Consider the following 19,457-nt stretch of genomic DNA (forward strand, 5'->3'; position numbering starts at 1 on the left):
TGTTATCTAGGTTTATAGTGGAGACCGGCCACTTATATGTACAAAGGGGATACAAGCATACACACTCTTTAACACAGATCACAGATGCCCTGTCATATAGTTTTTTATTTAAACAGGCATGGCGAGTATATATGATGAATTTGAGAAGAAGCTAGAGGATTCAAATGCAACACCATTGTCTCTTCCACTAGATTTTTTGAAGAACATCACATGTGATTTTTCCAATGAGTCAGTACTTGGCCAAGGTGGGTTTGGATTAGTTTACAAGGTATGACCTCTTTTACTCCACATATCAAATGTTACCAAACAGCATTTAATGACAGAGACATGTGCATGCTATGAAGAGATGTTTTAACGTACAACACAGGGAGTTCTTCGGAGTGGGAAAATCATTGCTGTGAAGAAGCTTTTTGAAATACGTCTAAAAGAGGAGACGTTTCAGAATGAGGTCAGCTATCTTATGGGGATCAAGCACCAAAACGTGGTACTTTTTGTAGGTTACTGTGCCGAATCAAAATGGGAAGCGATAGAGCAACCAAGTGGGAGTGGGAAGCATATTTTTGCCGAAATGCCTAACAGGTTGCTGTGCTTCGAGTATGTATCCAACAAAAGCCTCGACAAACATATTTCTGGTATCGTTACGAAACATTTCTTTCCATTTTTCATTATGAAGTTTACTTCGTTTGAACACAACTCAAAAGTATATTGCATCAGCTATGCTTTGGAAAAAAATGTCCTAGCTTCTGGTCTAAAAAGTTGCAGGTCATTGACATCGTAGAAACTGTAAGCTTTCTATGAAGCACCGTGCCAGTTGAGGCCGAGCCTGCGTGTTGATATAGGGCAGGGGCTAAACTCTGATTGCGTACAAGGGAGTTCGGTTACTGGAGGTTTACATCTTGGGAGAGAAGAAAGGATCAGGAGTTTACATTGGTTAAACAGAAACCTGTCTATCTCTATCTCTGCGCTAACCTCTCACCGAAGCCTATATGGAACGTGACAACATATGTAGCATGACAATATGTTGTTTAACACCCTCCCTTAATCACAACTTTCCTAAGTTGAGATTAAGCTTGAATTCTTTAAAATTCCTTGTGGGCAATGCCTCGGTGAACCCATCTGCAACTTGATCATTGGAATGAATGAAATGAATTTCCAACTTCTTGGCAGCAACTCTTTCTCTGACAAAGTGGAAATCTATTTCAATGTGCTTAGTTCTTGCATGAAAAACTGGGTTAGCAGACAGATATGTAGCACCAAGATTACCACACCATAGGCATGGAGCTTGACATGATGAAATATCGAGCTCTTTTAACATAGACTGGACCCAAATAATTTCAGCTGTTGCATTTGCCAGTGCTTGATACTATGTCTCTGTACTTGACCTTGATACAGTTGCATGTTTCTTTGCACACCATGAAATAAGATTTGGCCCAAAAAGTACTGCAAAACCACCTGTAGATCGCCTATCATCAAGACAACCTGCCCAGTCTGAATCAGAAAAAGCACTAACAAGATTTGATGATGACTTAGTGAATGTTAAGCCAACATTGACAATATCTTTGACATATCTAATAATACGTCTGGCAGCTATCCAATGAGCAGTGGTGGGTGCATGAAGAAACTGGCATACTTTATTAACAGCAAAAGAAATATCAGGCCTAGCTAGAGTCAGGTATTGAAGTGCACCAATCATACTTCTGTACTTGGTGCTATCCTCTTGATCCAAGAGTTTCCCTTCTGTGAAAGAGAGCTTTTCTGAACTAGACTTACAATTTTGCAAACCAACTCTTGCATCTGATGCATATTTCTCTTTATAGAGATGAAGATCATCACCACTCCTTTTTACTTCAATACCAAGGAAAAAGTGCAAGTCTCCCTGATCTTTTAGAGCAAATTCAGACTTCAAATCTTTTAGCAGTCCTGATATTCCTTCATCAGATGAACTTGTGACAATAATATCATCAACATAAATAAGCACAAATATAGATGTGTTTGACTTGTTGTAAATAAACAATGAAGTGTCAGACTTGGAAGGAACAAAACCAAGTGCTTGGAGCTTTGTGCTTAAACGTGAGCACCATGCCCTAGGAGCTTGCTTTAGTTCATACAGTGCTTTATCAAGTTTGCACACATGGAAAGGTCTCTTTTTATCTTCAAACCCAGGATGTTGTTTCATGAACACTTCCTCTTCCAGAACGCCGTGAAGGAACACATTCTGTACATCTACCTGTCTCAGGCTCCATCCCCTGGATACGGCAATAGACAAGACAAGGCGTATAGTGGCAGCCTTTCTAACTGGACTGAAGGTATCCTCATAGTCTATGTCGTACCTTTTCTTGAAATCTTTGGCAACGAGTCTGGCTTTATAGTGATCAATAGTTCCATCAGATTTTCTCTTAATCCTATAAACCCATTTACAATCAATCAAGTTTTATCTTGATGAGGAGGAACAAGATGACATGTCTTATTTCTCTGAAGAGCCATGCATTCTTCTTCCATGGCATGTTTCCACCGCGAGTCACTGAGAGCTTCTGCAAGGGTATGTGGTTCATCTGTGCTGCAAGCTAGACCAAATTTAGCTATAGTTTTGTAATTCTTAGGTTGAGTTACCCCCTTTGAAGCCTTGTCCGTGGAGGTGTAGTAGGATCAGCAGAAGCAGCAGGAGCGTCTGGTGCAGAAGATCCATAGACGACAGCCCCAGCTGATCCCGTGTCGGGCCATACAGGGTGAGACGGATCTTCTGTGGCCACGGGTGGAGGCAAAGAAGACCCAGGCGGCGCCGGGCGATCCAGCAGCCCCATCACACGGTAATGAGGAGGTGGACCCGACCGAATCCCTGCGGGAACCAGCGCCCGGGGCCGCGCATGGAGGGCGCCGCGTGTAGACGCGGGATTCGTCTGGGAACCGCTTTTGCGCCGGCCCAATGACAGGGCTCCGCGTGGCGCCATCTGATTCGTGCGGAGCGGTGTGAGGTGGAGATTGGTGCACCCGGGTGCGCTCGCTATCGCTGTCGCAGGGCGCCTGTTGTGGCCCCGATCCTGGAGCAGATGCCGCCGCAAACTGCACAGGGGAGCAGCTAGGTGGGCCTGATGCTGATCCCGAGGCAGATTTACCTCGGATCATGTTCGATCTGTCTCCCAGCCTTGGACACATGAATTAAGGACCACTTTGGGCAATTTCTGCATCATTTTCATCGCTATTTTTTTCTGTTGCATCACAAACTTCAGAGGCACCATTAGTAGGAGGGTTAGTCAATAGTGGATCATTACAATTATCATTCGCCCCATGATCAATACTGGTGAGATGAGATGGTAGAAGAAGGATTTCCTTCTGAAGTAGGGTGCCGGCATTTGGATGAGGATGGGCAAAAGGAAATTTCGTTTCGTCAAACACCACGTCTCGAGAAATATAGATGCGTCCAGTGGGTACATCTAAGCATTTGACACCTTTGTGTTGAGGGCTATAGCCAAGGAAAACACACTGGGTGAAATGAGACATAAGTTTCTTATTGTTGTAGGGTCTAAGATTCGGCCAGCAAGCACATCCAAACACACGAAGAGATGTGTAGTCTGGTTTGGTATGTAAAAGTCGTTCCACCGGAGTTTCATTATTAATGACACGACTAGGAAGCATGTTAATAATATGAACTGCTGCAAGGAACGCTTCATCCCAGAATTTTAGAGGCATAGATGCGCCTGCAAGAAGGGCAAGACCAACTTCTACAACATGTCTATGCTTGCGTTCAACTGACCCGTTTTGCTGATGAGCATGAGGACATGAAACAAGGTGAGATATTCCTATTTGTTGAAAAAAGGAATTTAAGTTACAGTATTCACCACCCCAATCTGATTGGAGGGCAATGATTTTGGAATCGAACTTGCGTTCAACACTTGGAAAACATCGGATCATTTCTTAAGAAGATAAATCCATGTATATTTGCTATGGTCATCGATGAAACTAACATAGTATGTATGTCTACCAATAGAGGTGGGGGCAGGGCCCCAAACTTCAGAAAATATGAGTTGCAATGGTTTGGTAGAAACACTAGTAGATATAGGATAAGGTAACAGATGACTCTTAGCACGCTGACATGAATCAAAAATTGTTTCACAACTATGCTCACCAACATATGGGAGATTATTTTTCCTAAGCACTCGTTCTACTAAAGAAAAAGAAGCATGTCCTAATCGATCGTGCCACCGAGTATGTTGGGGATATAACTATTAGGTATAACCCGCCCAGGAGGGGACGAGTCATACCACTGATGACTTAAAGATGAAGATGGCGGGTCATGAAGGAAGCCCATTGAAGGCCCAAGACCCAGAGGCGACTTGAGGCCCAAGAGGATGAACCGCCATATGTGTAACTTGTAAGGCAAGCTTAGTTAGTCACGGAGCCGGACACGTTGTGTATGAGCCGGCCAGGACTCTGTAAGCTGTGGGGCATCAACCTGTGTATATAAAGGGGTAACCCGGCGGCGGGTTAACTTAAGAAACAACAAGTTGAGAACTAGGTCAAGCGGATTCGCTCCCTGGTAACCGAAACCCAAGTAATAACAACCCCCAAACTGGAGTAAGCCTTTAACTCGCAACGAGGGGCCGAACCAGTATAAACTCTATGTGTCCTTTGTCCCGATTAACCCCTTTAAGCTAACCTAGTCGCGATGGCTCCACATCTAAGTACTTTCGCTAGGGCATCTGCCGTGTTAAGTCCACGACAGAGTTGACGAAATTTTGGTGATACCATATGCTTGTTTATTGAACCTTCTAATATCCGGAATCAACGGGTAAAGCCCTCGAACACATCTACCTCGAAACAGGATTCTCTTCGTGATCTGGTCCTTGATAAAAAAAGAAGAAGGGGTGAAATTCAAGAAAGACATGATTATCAAGAGCAATACGATGAACGGAGAGAAGGCTTTTTGAGGCACTAGGAACATGCAAGACTTTTCTAAGATGAATTTTGAGAGTGGGGGTTTTAATAACTGAATGACCAACATGACAAATCCTCATACCTTCACCATTTGTAGTGTGGATTTGATCCTGGCCCCGGTACTTCTCACGCATGGTCACCTTCTCCAGCTCACCGGTGATGTGGTTAGTGGCGCCACTATCCACATACCAGTTTGTGTCGATGCCATAGGAACCATCTGCCGTGGCTGCAACTTTCTCATCTTGAGAGGACTCGTCATCTTCATCAAAGCGGTACCAACAGTCATGCGCCGTGTGCCCCAGTTTGCTGCAGATCTGGCAGCACACATCGTCAGGACGTGACTTGGAGGTGGATTTGTGCCGTCCCCTGTTGTTGGTGTTGAAGGGGCGGCCACCGCCATTGCGAGATGAGTTGCTGCCGCCGTTGTTTCCACCTTGCTGCTTGCCCTTGGAACGCACTGGTCCCCGATAGCGAGAGGATCCACCGCCGTTGCCATGAACAGCAGCGTTTGCAGAGGACTTGAATCCCCCGCCCGAGCTTGTGCCGTGGAAGAGGGTAACCCTCTAATCAAAATTGCTCATCTGGGTAAAAATATCATCAAGGGTTACCGGTTCAGAAGCAGGGCGCGCGTAGAGAGCGGACACGAGCGGCTGGTAGTCCATGTCGAGGCCGCCGGTGATGTAGGAGATCGGCTCGTCATCATCCAGGGGCTTCCCAGCGGCGGTGAGCTCATCTGCGAGCGAGCGCATGTGAGCTAAGTAGGCCACCATCGTTTGAGTTCCCTTCTGCGCGTTGGAGAGGGTGATCCGGATGTTGTTGATCCGTGATCGGGACTGCGACGAAAACATGTTCGACAGTGTAGCACAGAGCTCGTGCGGCGTGGTGATGGATGTAACCTGCACGAGAACTTCGTTTGAGAGGTTATTCAACAGATATCCAAGTACCTGCTGACCTTCTCTAACCCAACTCTAATGAAGGGGGTTAGGCGCAGAGTGTGCTTTCCCGTCCTTGTCCGTGGTGACCAGGAACTTGACGGGCTCCGGCGCGGATCCATCGACATAGTCGAAGACCCCAGCACCTCTCAGCTGCGGCGTCACCTGGGTACGCCATAGCACATAGTTGGTGCGAGTAAGCATCTCAGTGACCTGACCACTTAGGCCGGCAGAGGAAGCACCGGAGGAGGACGACATGGAAGGAGCGAGGGCGGAAGGCGTGGTGGCTAGATGAGATGGGAAGAGGAGGCTCTGTATACCATGTAAGCTTTGTATGAAGCGTCGTGCCTGTTGAGGCCGAGCCTGCGTATTGATATAGGGCAGGGGCTAAACCCTGATTGCGTACAAGGGAGTTCGGTTACAGGAGGTTTACATCTTGAGAGAGAAGAAAGGATCAGGAGATTACATTGGTTAAACAGAAACCTGTCTATCTCTATCTCTGCGCTAACCTCTCACCGAAGCCTATATGGAACGTGACAACATATGTAGCGTGACAATATGTTGTTTAACAGAAACAATATATCATTTGGTACCACCCACAAAGTTATTACTGTTATGGCGCCTGCGCACATACACACACATGCACGCCCGTGCATGCACAGTAATGTAGCGAGGCGAATAGCTTGTAGAAACTAGGTTCCCCTTTTTACAGAAAACTATATAGTCATCTTTTTTACTGGAAGGAGCGAGCACTCAAATTATAAATTGGAGAGTACTTAAACTTAGGTGATGGTGACTCGTGCTACATGCCTCCCAAAAATGCATGCTCATTACAGTACCACAAGTGTGATCGCTGAATGAGTTTAAAAATCTTTTCTTTTCTTAATTTCTACAGATGAATCTTTGGGCCTTGAGTGGAATATGAGATACGACATAATCAAGGGGATTTGCACTGGTATGCATTTCCTTCATGATGAATGCCATATCATCCATCTGGACCTAAAGCCAGAAAATATATTGATGGACTCTACCATGACACCAAAAATCGCGGATTTTGGTTTATCAAGGATCTTTGGAGAGCAACAATCACGAATTATCACTGATAATCGTACTGGAACATGGTTAGCTACGGGTCTTGCACCTGTAATTTTTTTTCTTTTCCTCAGCTACTTTACATCTATTATTTTTTTATGTTTGCACTCCTTACCTTATACTGTTGCAGTGGATATATGGCGCCAGAATACTTAATCCGAGGTTTAGTCTCAAAGAAGGCAGATATCTTCAGTATGGGTGTCATAGTCATAGAGATAATTACAGGTCATAGGGACTATCCATATTTCCAGCAAGATAATCCGCACAGGACTGCAGCATCACTCCAGCAGTTCACAGACAAAGTAAGTTGAATTAATCTACCTTTGCGTGTGGACCATCCTTGAGCTCACTATTGCAAATCCATAGGTGCTCCTTAGCTGGACGAACAAACTCATATCCACACCAGACAATAAATCAACAGAAAGATCTATCCGACAAGTAAGACAATGTATTGGTATAGCCCTTGAATGTGTGGACCCTAGCATGGAGAAAAGACCTACTGCAAAGGATATACTCGAAATGCTTAATGGATTAGACAAGGTACGATCACACACTCACATATCGTCAACATATCATGTCATAACTCACAGTTTAAATGTTTATGGAGGAACATAATATGCCTAAATAATATTACATAACTCCATATTTTATGGTGCTGATTTTAGCATCATAAAACTATTTACACTACAACAGTCATGTGATATGTAAATCAAATTGTCTTATGCTTCTTATCCTTTTTATTATATGAAACTGAAGTCCAAGATTTATGAAGCAATAATCAACAAAGAGAAACTTAATTCTGTGAGTCTTAGATTTATTAGTTCAAAATTTTAACCAGCTGTGTACTTTGGTGTGTATATGTATAATGTATGAGCAGATGGTGGTCGATAACGAGCTGCAGTCGGACATATAGTGCAAGGACAGGCTGCAGGTTCTGAACACTACTGTAAGTAACGATCTCACATCCCAGAACCGGAGTATCACTAATGACATCTTAAACAAAGAGACAGATAATAAAGTGGTGGCCAATGTGAAATCTTTAAAGGGTATGCCACTGATGCCTTTGCCTGAATCAAACAATATCAATGAGATAGTAAAGTGGTGGGCAGCGAAGGCATCCAGTAAGCCACAATCAGCAAGGGGCACAACCATTGCAGTAAGCTCATTGATAATGAAATCTAACTTGTAAGCCTTTGTCAACTTAATAACCGGTCTTAAGATAATTGATCTTTTTTGTGTGATTTTACTAAAACCAGATAATAATAAAAACTGAGTGGTTTTTTTCTAAAGGACTGCTGTTTTCGGACTGAGTAATCAAGAAAGACATGATGGTACCCTTCACACTGCAGCACGAATGTTATGTAACAAAATGTTATTTGAATGAAGTAAAAATGAAGTGAAGTGACAATGCGCGTAAACTGAACAACAAAGCATATGGATTAGCAGATGAGAACAAGTCTGTAGGCTGTTGGAAAGAAAGATTAAACACTGAATACATGCTGCAGAAATAAAAGGATGGAACCAATGGCACATAAATATATCCTCTGATTACTTCCCATTGTTTTTTGTTTCTTCCATGGTCCGATGAGTAAGGTAGCAAAGATATGCGAGTTAACTTTTTGACACGATCTTGCTTCAACGATGAGTCAATGTCCACTAATTGATTCCCTTTGTTTCTCTTGCACTTACCATCCATGCAGCAGGCAATCCCAACTTTAACACAGGTATGAACTTTTGTTCTCATCCAATGTATGTTTTAAGGTTGATTTGGTTTCTAAAATGTTGACTAGATTTTTTTTAATCAGATCATATCTAGGGAGGTCCCTAAGGAGCGCATGATTTCGCTAGACATAAATCAGACAGAGTCATGGTGCGTGCCAGGCGTATATTATGGGAATTATAATATTCAGTTTGTTATCTTCTGTTGTCTAAGAAATCCTTATTTTTAAGTCAACCGAATTGCATATTATGAAATCGAGAATTGCATGAAAACTTATTTTTAAAGTTGTTGAAATGTTTAACTATCAAATTGCATATTTGTAGAACTGAAGTTGGATTCCCCGTAAAAAAAAGAAGAACTGAAGTTGGATAATTACAAAATTTTATGGCTATCTAGTTTATGCAATATAAAGAAAAGAAATGTCAAGAGTGTAAACTTACTAAAGGATATCTTTGTCAACTTAGAAATAGACGGTCCCTGTAATATTCAAACGTCTATTTTTACATGAGCCAATTAATTGAACGTGAATATCTTGGCTTGCCTTTTCTCCCATCATGCAGGATTGCAACAGGTCATGATAAGGGATATATTGATATATGTGATTATATAATGCAGGTAAATTAATGTATTCTTATAGTTACTATGCAATAATTTGGGTCGTGTGCATCTTCAGATGCAGAAGTACACAAATATTGACAAGATTCTAAAAAATGACAACTAGCCTTGTAGTCAATCTGGGGAAGTTTTAAAACGTTTATCCAAACAGATAAAACATTAGAAGGAAAATACACATTAAGGGCCATTTTGGGTCAATTTTTTTTGCCAAAAATGGAAGTTTCCAGAAAAAATAAAAATTCTCAAAAGTGAACAGTACCCTTGTATTCAATCTGGGAAAGTTTCAAAACGTTTTGCCAAACAGCTAGAAAAATTAGAATGAAAATGCATATGGGTGGGTGACGTGGCGGGGTGACTGGGATGCTGACTAGCGAGTCAATGGCCAAAACCAATCAAAATTGTGTTCAAACAAGTTCAGGGCTGGTTTTTGTTCGATTTTGGAAGTTGAGGCTGTAATGTAGACAATTTTGAAGTTCTGGTTGTATCTTAGACATTGATGACAATTCAGGGTTGTAATTTAGACTTCTCTCTTATTTTATGTCGTGCAGTGCCTAAATTACCTAGACTGTGACTTAGCAGGATTAAATTTTTGGCCAAGATATCACAAAACTCAGCTAAATTATACTTCCTCTGTAAACTAATATAAGACCTTTTAGAGCTGATATAAAAGGTCTTATATTAGTTTACAGAGGAAGTATAACGCTTGTCTTTTTCTGCATGTTTCCATAAGGGGTGACCCTTGGACCCCCACCATCTTCTGAAAATGTACAATGCCCAAGAGGGTTCCACACCCTCCCCTCCCTCTCTCGCTTACGTGATGAGTTAGGAACAAACCCAGGAGGAAGTACATTTTCTAGGCGGACACAAGGTATATATGGTTGCGGCACACATCTATTAGGCGTTCATTCGATTCATGTGGATATGATTTATCAAGGAGCATTGTTAGTTGTTATGCTGTGATGGCCAATCGCGCCATTTTAAATGGCCATGGGAAAACGTAAAGGGCCGTTCTATGAAGTTGAGTTTGTATTCACAAATGTATATTGCCTCTGTTTGCATTGGACTAACAAATAATTCAACTGTATTTCCTGGCAGAAGTCAATGTGTCTGGTTAAAATCAAAGATGTTCCCCTCGAAGGCATGCTCTCTACTTTTTTTGCAACATAAGATACATCCATTGTATATAAACTGATATGCTAATAAGATTATCATTCTCGCTGCAGTTACTACTATTAAATTTATTGAACGAAAGCAATGGTTTATTGTTGGGCTAGGGCCTGGGAGTGGCAAAATCTATGTGTATAGCTATAAACCGGAGGTGCAGATAATCAGGAGTTTTCGTGTTAAGAGATACTTATTAGGAATCAACTCACTGGCCGTTCATCCAACCCAACCGTATGTGTTGTCATCATGTAGTGGGTACATACAGCTTTGGGACTGGGACAAGAACTGGGAGTGCATCAAAACATTTGAGAAATTATCCTATTTTGGGATGGAATTGCAACTTGCATTTAACCCAAAGGACACCAACGAATTTGCTAGTGTTTCACCCGATCTGACAGCAAAGGTTTGTTCCCTCTCATGTCATATTTCTTCTATCCTTTATTCAAGAATAGGAAGACATGTTTATTTTTACTGGATGTTGATTCAAACTTGTATACTTGGTGTTCAGCTTTGGAGTCTCGATTCACCCAAGCCTAACTATATTCTGGCTGGGCATTCAGACAAAGTGAATTGTGTAGATTTCTTCACAACTGATGATAATCAACAGTATTTGATTACTGGCTCTAGTGATAAGTTTGCGAAGGTCAGCTATTTCACTGAAACATAATTTAATGTAGTACGCCCATATATGAATTGCTGATAATGCATTTCCTTTTCAAATCAGATATGGGACATGCAGACAAAAACATGTGTCCAAACATTTGGAGAATTCAAGTCTTCGGTTATTTCTGTTGTTTCCCATCCCAGTCTTCCAGTTTTAATTATAGGCACAAGAGATGGTGCTATTCATTTGTGGGGCACAAATTTCAGGTAATTGCCTATCATGCTCTTATGAAACATACGCACACCCCTTGTGGACTTCTACATTGTAGAATTGGGCTACACCGGAGTAGCTAGCGGGGTAGTCACAGTCTTAGCAGCTGACCTCTCCATGGACTTCAAGCTGTTGGGTTGCTGAACTGACCATCCTAGACTCCATTTGAACTTTACAAATTTGCCATGTCAAGAGAGGTCGGGATAGACCAAATTTGACATGGGGGAGTCTGTTAAGACAGGCCTGGAGGATTAGAGTATCGAACTAGCTATGGACAGGTGTGCGTGGAAGCTTACTATCCATGTGCCAGAGCCATGAGTTGGTCGCGAGGTCTTATGGGTTTCACCTCTAGCCCACCCCAACTTGTTTGGGACTAAAGGCTGTTGTCGATTAATATTATTTCTTGTGAGCTTTTCTTCTGTGCAATTATTTCTCTAGCAAGCATAGCAACGCACTTCTCACAGCTCACTTGTGAATAACGTGTCAAGCATCATATTTGAAATCATTGGATTGCCATCTCACGTTGTAGATGCTGCTCAACAAGTCTGGATAGGTGCACGGCCTGGGGAAAGTCACCTTGGTCGAAGGGTTTTTGTATCTCCAGTCATTAGAAGTCGACAAAATGTAATGCCGAAATTAAGAGAAACTCTAGCATGTTGCTCGATTTTCATAGCCAGAGGTGGAGGCATGTGGCGTCCAATTCTTACTCTCTCGTTGTTTTCTTTGTTTCTTTTTTTGGGAGTTTTCATTTACACACAGCCTCTTTCCTACAGTTATCTCGTTTGTTGGAGTAATAAGTGGTCAAAGCTTTGTTTTATCTTAGTACTACTACTTATATATTTGAAATAGAGGGTGTATATCGGTTTGCATAATAATTATTATTATGGTGTAAAACACACTGATTGAGTAAGCTACTGCTTCATATCGCCCAGGTACAAGCGACAACTTAGCATTGGCGGTCCTGGAGGTGCTAATGGTCTCACATGTCTGACGGCGTTAGGAAGGTAATCAATACTCCCTCTGTCTATTTATACAAGGCCACTTAGTAGTGTGATAGGCAGTACCTTGTTCATGTTGGCTTTTGACTGCCTAAGAGCATTTGACTTTACGGTTATTTATCTTCTTTTTTCATTTGTCGGACTATTGGTGTTTTGTTATTTGCATGTTAGCTATGGACAGAACGGGTGTTGCTCATCTTGCTTTATATCCACCTGATGCTACATTTTCAGTTAATAAAGCGTCATTTGTCGAAAAAAGCTGCATATATAAATTTTGACATCTAGTATAGAGATTGTTCTCGAGAGCTATGCGGCATCCTTTTTTGGTAGATTTGTGCCATTGAAATTTATGTTAATCTCATATCCTATCAAACCAAACCTGTAAACCACGTGTTCTTTGTATACAAGGGTTGTGATGGGAAATGAGTCGGCGCTATTCATGATGGAGATCCTTGATGAAGAACCAGATGCTCCTGTCGGAAGTGAAGAAGCAGTTGGTAGCTCGGGCAGCAATTGAAATTCCCAGTGTGGGAGACGGTCGATTATGAAATCTGAATTGGCTAGACATTAGAGCTATCGATGCCAGAGAAGCCAACCAAGACCTCAAAACAAAAAAAATCCAACCGAGAGTAGTGCAAAAAAGAAAAAACACTTCCATTTATGGCGAGCACGGGGCGAGTGCTACTCAACTTCAAAAGTTTTTCTTCTTCAGGGTTTTTGTATTTGGGTGGATACATCCTTAAATCTGGCACAGATTCTGTAAGGCGCTTTTGAACCTCTCTGTATTTTCGTTTTTGCATCAGATGTTTTTTCTTCTGCTAAATTTTGTTCTTCTGTTATCTTCTGATAGTGGAACCCGATCTATTTTAGATCGAATGGAAAAAAAAGGCTAGCACAGATTCTTTTATCTCCTCGTGCATGCATTCTTTGTCTTTGTGGAACTAGAAAATTGATACGTACAGAGAAAATTCAAGAGAGTTGTTAGCGAATTTTGGTCCAAGAGGGGATAGCACTGCATGCTAGCTTAATCATCCTCGTACTTGTAATCATGTGACTTTGGCGCAATCATTTGGGGCTGCTCATGTCTGGGGATGCGCTGTGCACAACACACATGACGCCTTCGCTCTTTGTTAGTGTACATGCTCGCCGGGACACACAGTTACGAACCATCCCATATGATCCCCGGGACCCCACCCACGGTATCGTTGATAGAAGCCCCAACCTTGCCGACTGGTGGTGATTCCAAGGAGTCGCGACAAGGGAGAGCCAATCCCTAAGATAGATCGTTGACGCATTGTCCTTGACTGAAATCTTGCCTCGGCTCCAGAGTGGAATGATGATGTGTCATCCCATCGCCCAATCATGCAAGAAATGGGAGGCGAGCCCGGCCTTTACCCGCAGGGCTAATGCCCGCGTCTCCCTGCTTATAAAAGGCATGACGCCACGCTCTTCAGGCCACACTCTCACCTTCTTCCTCTTCTTCTCACTTCTCATATGCTTACGCTTAAATTTGCCGTGCCGTGTCTTTCCTTTATCGAATTTTCATGCGTCCTCCATGGTGAAAAAAGCCAACCAAGAGTAGTGAAAAAAAAGGAACTTGCATTTATGGCTAGCATGGGGCGAGTGCTACTCAACTTCCAAAGTTCTCTTCTGGGTTTGTGTATTTGGTTGGATACATCGTTAAATCTAGCGCGGATTCTGTAAGGCGCTTTTGAACCTCTCTGTATTTTCGGTTTTGCATTGGATGTTCTTTCTTCTGATATTTGTTGTTCTGTTATCTTCTGATAGTGGAACCCGACACATTTTAGATTGAATGGGAAAAAACTGGCATGGATTATTTTATCTCCTTATGTGCGTATTTCTTTATCTTCTATGGAACTAGAAAATTGATACTTGCAGAGCAAATTCAGGAGAGTTGTTAGCAAATTTTGGTCCAATAGGGGATAGCACTGCATGCTAGCTTAATCATCCTCCTACGTAGGTGCTGCCGACTGTAATCTTGTGACTTTGGAATAAACTAGGGCAAATGCCCGTGCGTTGCAACGGGAGAAAAACTAAAAGTGGTCCGGGTTAACAACCCTTTACATTGGACATGTATTCGGACCTGCTAATTGCTCTCATGAAATTTGGTAAGTGCATAAAAAGCAAAACTAATAGTACTAACTTTATAAAATCTAGCTTACATATTCTGTACAATATGTGTGTGATTGTTTGATCTTTTGTGTTTCTTATCACACTAACTTCATAATAATTAGGTAAGGTTGAGAAGAACTTTCTGCAATAGTCGTATCAAATACTCGTTATAGTAGAAATCATCAAAGCATTATGAATTATGAATGAGCACATATATCTCTACCTCTCTACCTAATAATAAAGCAAATTCGGTTTCTGGTCGTCCGTCATTAGAATTACCCCCGAAGTTGGCATAAATTACCCACTATGCCACCGGTAAGTTGAAAAAACGGTTTGCTTTTATTTCAAAATCGCGCTCGGTTTCACGTTATTGTAGGTCGCTACGTTTATATAACAGGGTCGCCTCAGCGGCGCAGTGGCTTTGATCGCTGCCCCGCCTTGGGAGACCAGGGTTCGACCCCCAGGACTACCTCTTTTCTCTCCTTTTTTTTCTATCGCAAGCGCGCATCCTCCCCGCACTCAGCAATTAATGGGCCGGCCCACACCATTTTCCTATTTTGTTTTTCTCCTTTTTAATTTCTCATTTTTGTTTTAGTTTTTCCTTTTTAAAATTAGTTTTTGATTTATAAAAGAACCAAATTTTAAAAAGTTGTGAGTTATTTTTTTTTTGAGAAATCATAAATTGTTTGTGAATTCAAAAAACATTTGAAAAATCATAAAATGATTATGATTTCAAAAAAAATCATGTTTTACAAAAAAGATCACGATTTCAAATAAATGTCATGAAATGAGAAATGTTCATGCTTTCTAAAATAATATTATTCAAAACATATTCAGGAGTTTTAAAAAATGTCCATAAAATTTAAAATATGTTCAGAAAATTGAAATAGATCCATAAATAATGAACATAACGAACCGTCGCTTACGTATAGGTTTTATTAGGACATCTGCAGAGGTCGTTTTATGATTTTATTTAGTCCCTTGCGTCGGGTAAAAAAAGGTTTTCGTATCTTGTACAACGTTGAGCCCCCCAAAATTGACACAACTTTCTGTGGGTTACTTTTTGTAAGCTATATAAAACTATAATATGTTTATTCTGGCATGATAATACTGATTATGAGAAACACCATTACGCTAGGTCAGGGTGAGACACATCATTCATCAGTCTAGCTCAGACAGTGTCCATCAATGTAGTTTGCTCAGTGAATTTTTTTCGTTGTGGCGCCTTAGGAGATCAAGTCGTGATAAGACCATCACATTTTTTTAAATGACTTTTTAAAAGTACCTTATCTCATCATGACATCACTCGGATATAGTTTGTGAAAATGACATTTTAAAAGTCCTTATCTCATCCGGGCATTTGATTCAGACTTTTTTATTATTCTATCACACCTGTATAATCTAATAGTTTTACCCTCCAAAAAATCTAATAGTTTTTCTCCCGTTGCAAAGCACGGGCAAATTTGCTAGTAATTCAAAGAACATGGTAGATATCATGCACGAACTAAAATTAATGAATAGTGGAAGCACCGAGACAGAGCTAGACGTGGCTAGCATGTTTGTGCCGCTGGAACTCACGACACGTAGTACTTCAACATCATCTCTTCACCGCCCCTCCATAGTTTTGTCCCTTCAGGCAGCTGGCGCTCTTGGTAGAAAGAAAACTCCCGTGATCCCGTGAAGACAGTCACCATGTGGCTGCTCTTGTGTGTCCAGCGAGCGTGCGACATGCCAGCGTCTCCACATGTCTCCATTGAATCGGGACCTGCATGTCCTGCCATGCCATGGCCCAGAGGCACCATCAGGCTGTTGTTGACGTTGTGCAGACAGACAGAGTCCAAGGAGCAGAGCACGTTGGAACTGTGCTGAAGGCCGTGTTGTGAAAGTCCATGGCGTCCATGCCAGTCCCTGTCGGTAGCGATTTGTGTTTGACGAAGAACACAATAAAGCATAAAAGCTAACAAAACAAAGGGAAAAATTCACATTCTATCAAGAGAGCCTCGTTATCATTAAAAAGATTAGAAGGAATATTCAAACATCAAAGTCACGTTTTTATGAAATAAAGCTCGTCATGCCCGAACTTGTACCTCCACTTGCCGAAGCTGATGACCCAGAGCCCTTGCATCAGAGAACCTGTGAACTACCACATCAGAGAACCTGGTAATTATTTTCTTAAATACAATAATTGTATCGAAACAATCTCTCATGCGGTAGATACATTAGAGAACAAGTTTTTTCATGTTTTGTCAGGGCATGCTAGCATCAGCTCATGCGCTTCCTAGCAATAGGTCGCTTGAATTGACTATGGTGTTAGTAGTGAGCGTACATGGTGGGCCATGCATGTACTACCATGGTGTGCTGAACTACTGATATCTTGCCATTGTGCTGAACTACTGATATCATTTTATTATTTTCTTTGACAGGGTGGATGCAAGCTAGTGTGCAAATGGTTTCGCATCAAAAAATTCATAAAAACACATGTTACATTCTGAAGGGAAAATGCATCTTACATGGTATAGTCACCATTTACTACCTAATCAGCTGAGTGCCTGAGTTATCGACAATCACGCATAACAATGTTGTTTCAATCATTTTAAGGGGCATCAAGTGTATTAGTAAATGTAGGAGTTTGATCTGATTCTAATATAGGTGCAGATATGCAGAAGCTCATACAATCGTGTAAAATTTGTTATGTGAATCGAATGAGCGCCCTACTAAATTATAGTAATATACCTTTTTTAGGGGGGATACAGTAATATATCTTAAAGTGATTAAACTTGTAAGAAAGTATACCAAAAGCAGGTCGGTTGAGTAATGATTAAGTTGCAAATACCATGTTGAGAAGTGAAATTGAGAAACCATATGTGCAAATAAACAACAGTAAATATGTACTGTCACTGAATATTAGTAAACTAACCATTTGCAATTGTGGTGACTGGTGGGTCATTGACAAAAAAAAGGGTAACAGGACTCCCATAGGGTAGCGAAAGTGTGTCAATGGTTCTGATGGCCTTAGGAATAAATGGTGGAAAATGATAGCAAATTTAGTTCGTCTAACACGCCTAAGCTTCACAGATAACAAACTGTTCAAGTAGCAGTCTTGCTATCTGGTGGCATATAACTGCCATTCATAATCCACGAATAATTTCTGAAATTTAGATTATTCTGAACATCTTTAGTTACCCAAGAGATATTCAGCAGGTTACAGAGGGCATGCATACTATCTAATCTAGGGACATATATATGATATGTAAATTCTGAAATTGCCTAAAAATACTATGCAAAATAAGAGCTTCATCCCTACCTCAATCAGATTTCATGTTTGGCTTAATTCAGAACAGTCAACACCCTTTTCTGAAGTGCCAATACCTCTCTTGCTGCTTTTTCCCTGCCTCAACACCTGTATCACAGAGCATATATAATGATAAGAATAACATTAGGCTGAGGACGACCCTGTACAGAAGAGATCATAGGGCTCGAAAAGTAATTCGAGACTCTTTATATGATTATATCACAAACCATCTATGAATCCATCAACACAACGTTCCAATATAATATTGATGGAGTGCCATGGAGCCCATCTGGCAGGAGCATGTGGGATTGTGGGTACAAACAGACATGAATGACGGAGGGAGGGATTTGAAATTTCAGTACTACATGAATGACATGGTTTCGATTTTCGATCTCCACTGAGATGATAGTGAAGACACGGTAGGAATTGAGCATTACAAACCTGCGATTGCATTACCTGCTACTCTCAAAAAGGAGCAAGAAGCGTACCTGCACGAACATTGTAGCAATCTGGCAGAGATATCACGTAGACTCTGAATCTGCAGCTCCTCTTTTCCTGCGGTTCTCTGATTTTTTTTTCCGGTAACTAACGGATGCCATGGTGGCCTTACTTTCTTTTCTCCACACATAAATCTTGTAAAAGTGTCACAACAAAACATTGGGATGGAACGAACCATCACTGGGACGGATTCCTATCAAAATATTGATCGATCTGACGGAGATATACATACAGGCTACAATAACTAACATGAAGGCTGAGGCTGGACGTCCTCCTTACAGCTTCCTTGCCCGATGACTCTCGCTCAGGTCGCCGCTGCCGGCCGCCCCCCGCGGGATGTCAGCCGACCAGCCCAGGAAGCGCCTCCCCTGAACTTGCCCCGGCCGCTGTCCCCGTATGATAGTCGGCGAGGAAGTCTGCTGGTGCTGGTCCAGCAGGAGGCGATGGCTCTCGTCTCTTACACCGCGTCCTCGTCGTCCACCTCCTCTTCTACCGATTTGTGGCGAGGCGGACAGGGCGAGGCAGCGTCGTAGATTGGTTTCCGACCGGTGTTGATCTGATTGTATGGCCCAGTGTTCGGATCGGTCGCGCATGGGTAGATCGATCGGGCCCAGCCCAATAAATGACTCCAGAAAAACGAAACGTTTTCTGGGACTTATGAAAGGACTTCACGTTCAATTAAAAATATCAGGTTGATTTCTAGCTAGCGATCAGAGTTTCCTTTAAAAAAAAGCTAGCGATCAAAACCAAGTCGTAGTCTCGTAGGCGACAGGCTATGTTCCGTCAAAAAAGATGAATGGTTTTCTTTTTTCTTTACTTATAGGTGGCATACGGAGTAATTTTTCTCAACTTACCGTTATGCAGATTTATTAAATCTCAGCCGTCAATCTATGTGGTTAACTTAAAATTAACGAATATAAAGAGATGACGTTTAGAGAACTATGAAAACCTTCATCTTTTAATATTAGGTATAGACAGGCGGCTTCCACCCAAGGGGAGGGTCGCAATCGCTGGAGATGCTCAGGACTGCTTGTGTCTGGGGATTTTTCGTGCACCACACACATTTTTTTTCCGAAAAGGAGCACTTTATTGCTTAAAAGGTTTAAGCATTACACCCGACCTCTGCATAACTAAAATGCATATAGCCAACAAAGTCCTCACGACAAGCCAATATAAAAGAAAAAGGCGAAATGCAAAGATGAAATCT

At 41.7% G+C, this 19,457-nt stretch overlaps 1 protein-coding gene and 1 long non-coding RNA gene across 2 annotated transcripts; one reads left to right on the forward strand and one right to left on the reverse strand.

Moving 5' to 3' along the window:
- The first annotated feature begins 9,324 nt into the window (after positions 1-9,324).
- Positions 9,325-13,165, forward strand: LOC123147069 (putative coatomer subunit beta'-3). Its single transcript, XM_044566316.1, has 5 exons — positions 9,325-10,858; positions 10,964-11,098; positions 11,180-11,325; positions 12,262-12,333; positions 12,736-13,165. Exons 1-5 carry the CDS (start codon positions 10,784-10,786, stop codon positions 12,842-12,844), a joined length of 537 nt encoding a protein of 178 aa, XP_044422251.1. The 5' UTR covers positions 9,325-10,783; the 3' UTR covers positions 12,845-13,165.
- Positions 13,166-15,776: 2,611 nt separating this feature from the next.
- On the reverse strand, positions 15,777-18,822 carry LOC123147070 (uncharacterized). The gene is made up of 2 exons (XR_006473041.1): positions 17,765-18,822; positions 15,777-16,593 (listed from the first exon to the last, which is right to left on the reverse strand). It is a non-coding gene; the product is annotated as an uncharacterized lncRNA (long non-coding RNA).
- Between the last annotated feature and the right edge of the window lie 635 nt (positions 18,823-19,457).

The sequence above is a fragment of the Triticum aestivum genome, chromosome 7A (assembly GCF_018294505.1).
Source record: "Triticum aestivum cultivar Chinese Spring chromosome 7A, IWGSC CS RefSeq v2.1, whole genome shotgun sequence".
Taxonomy (NCBI): Eukaryota; Viridiplantae; Streptophyta; class Magnoliopsida; order Poales; family Poaceae; genus Triticum; species Triticum aestivum.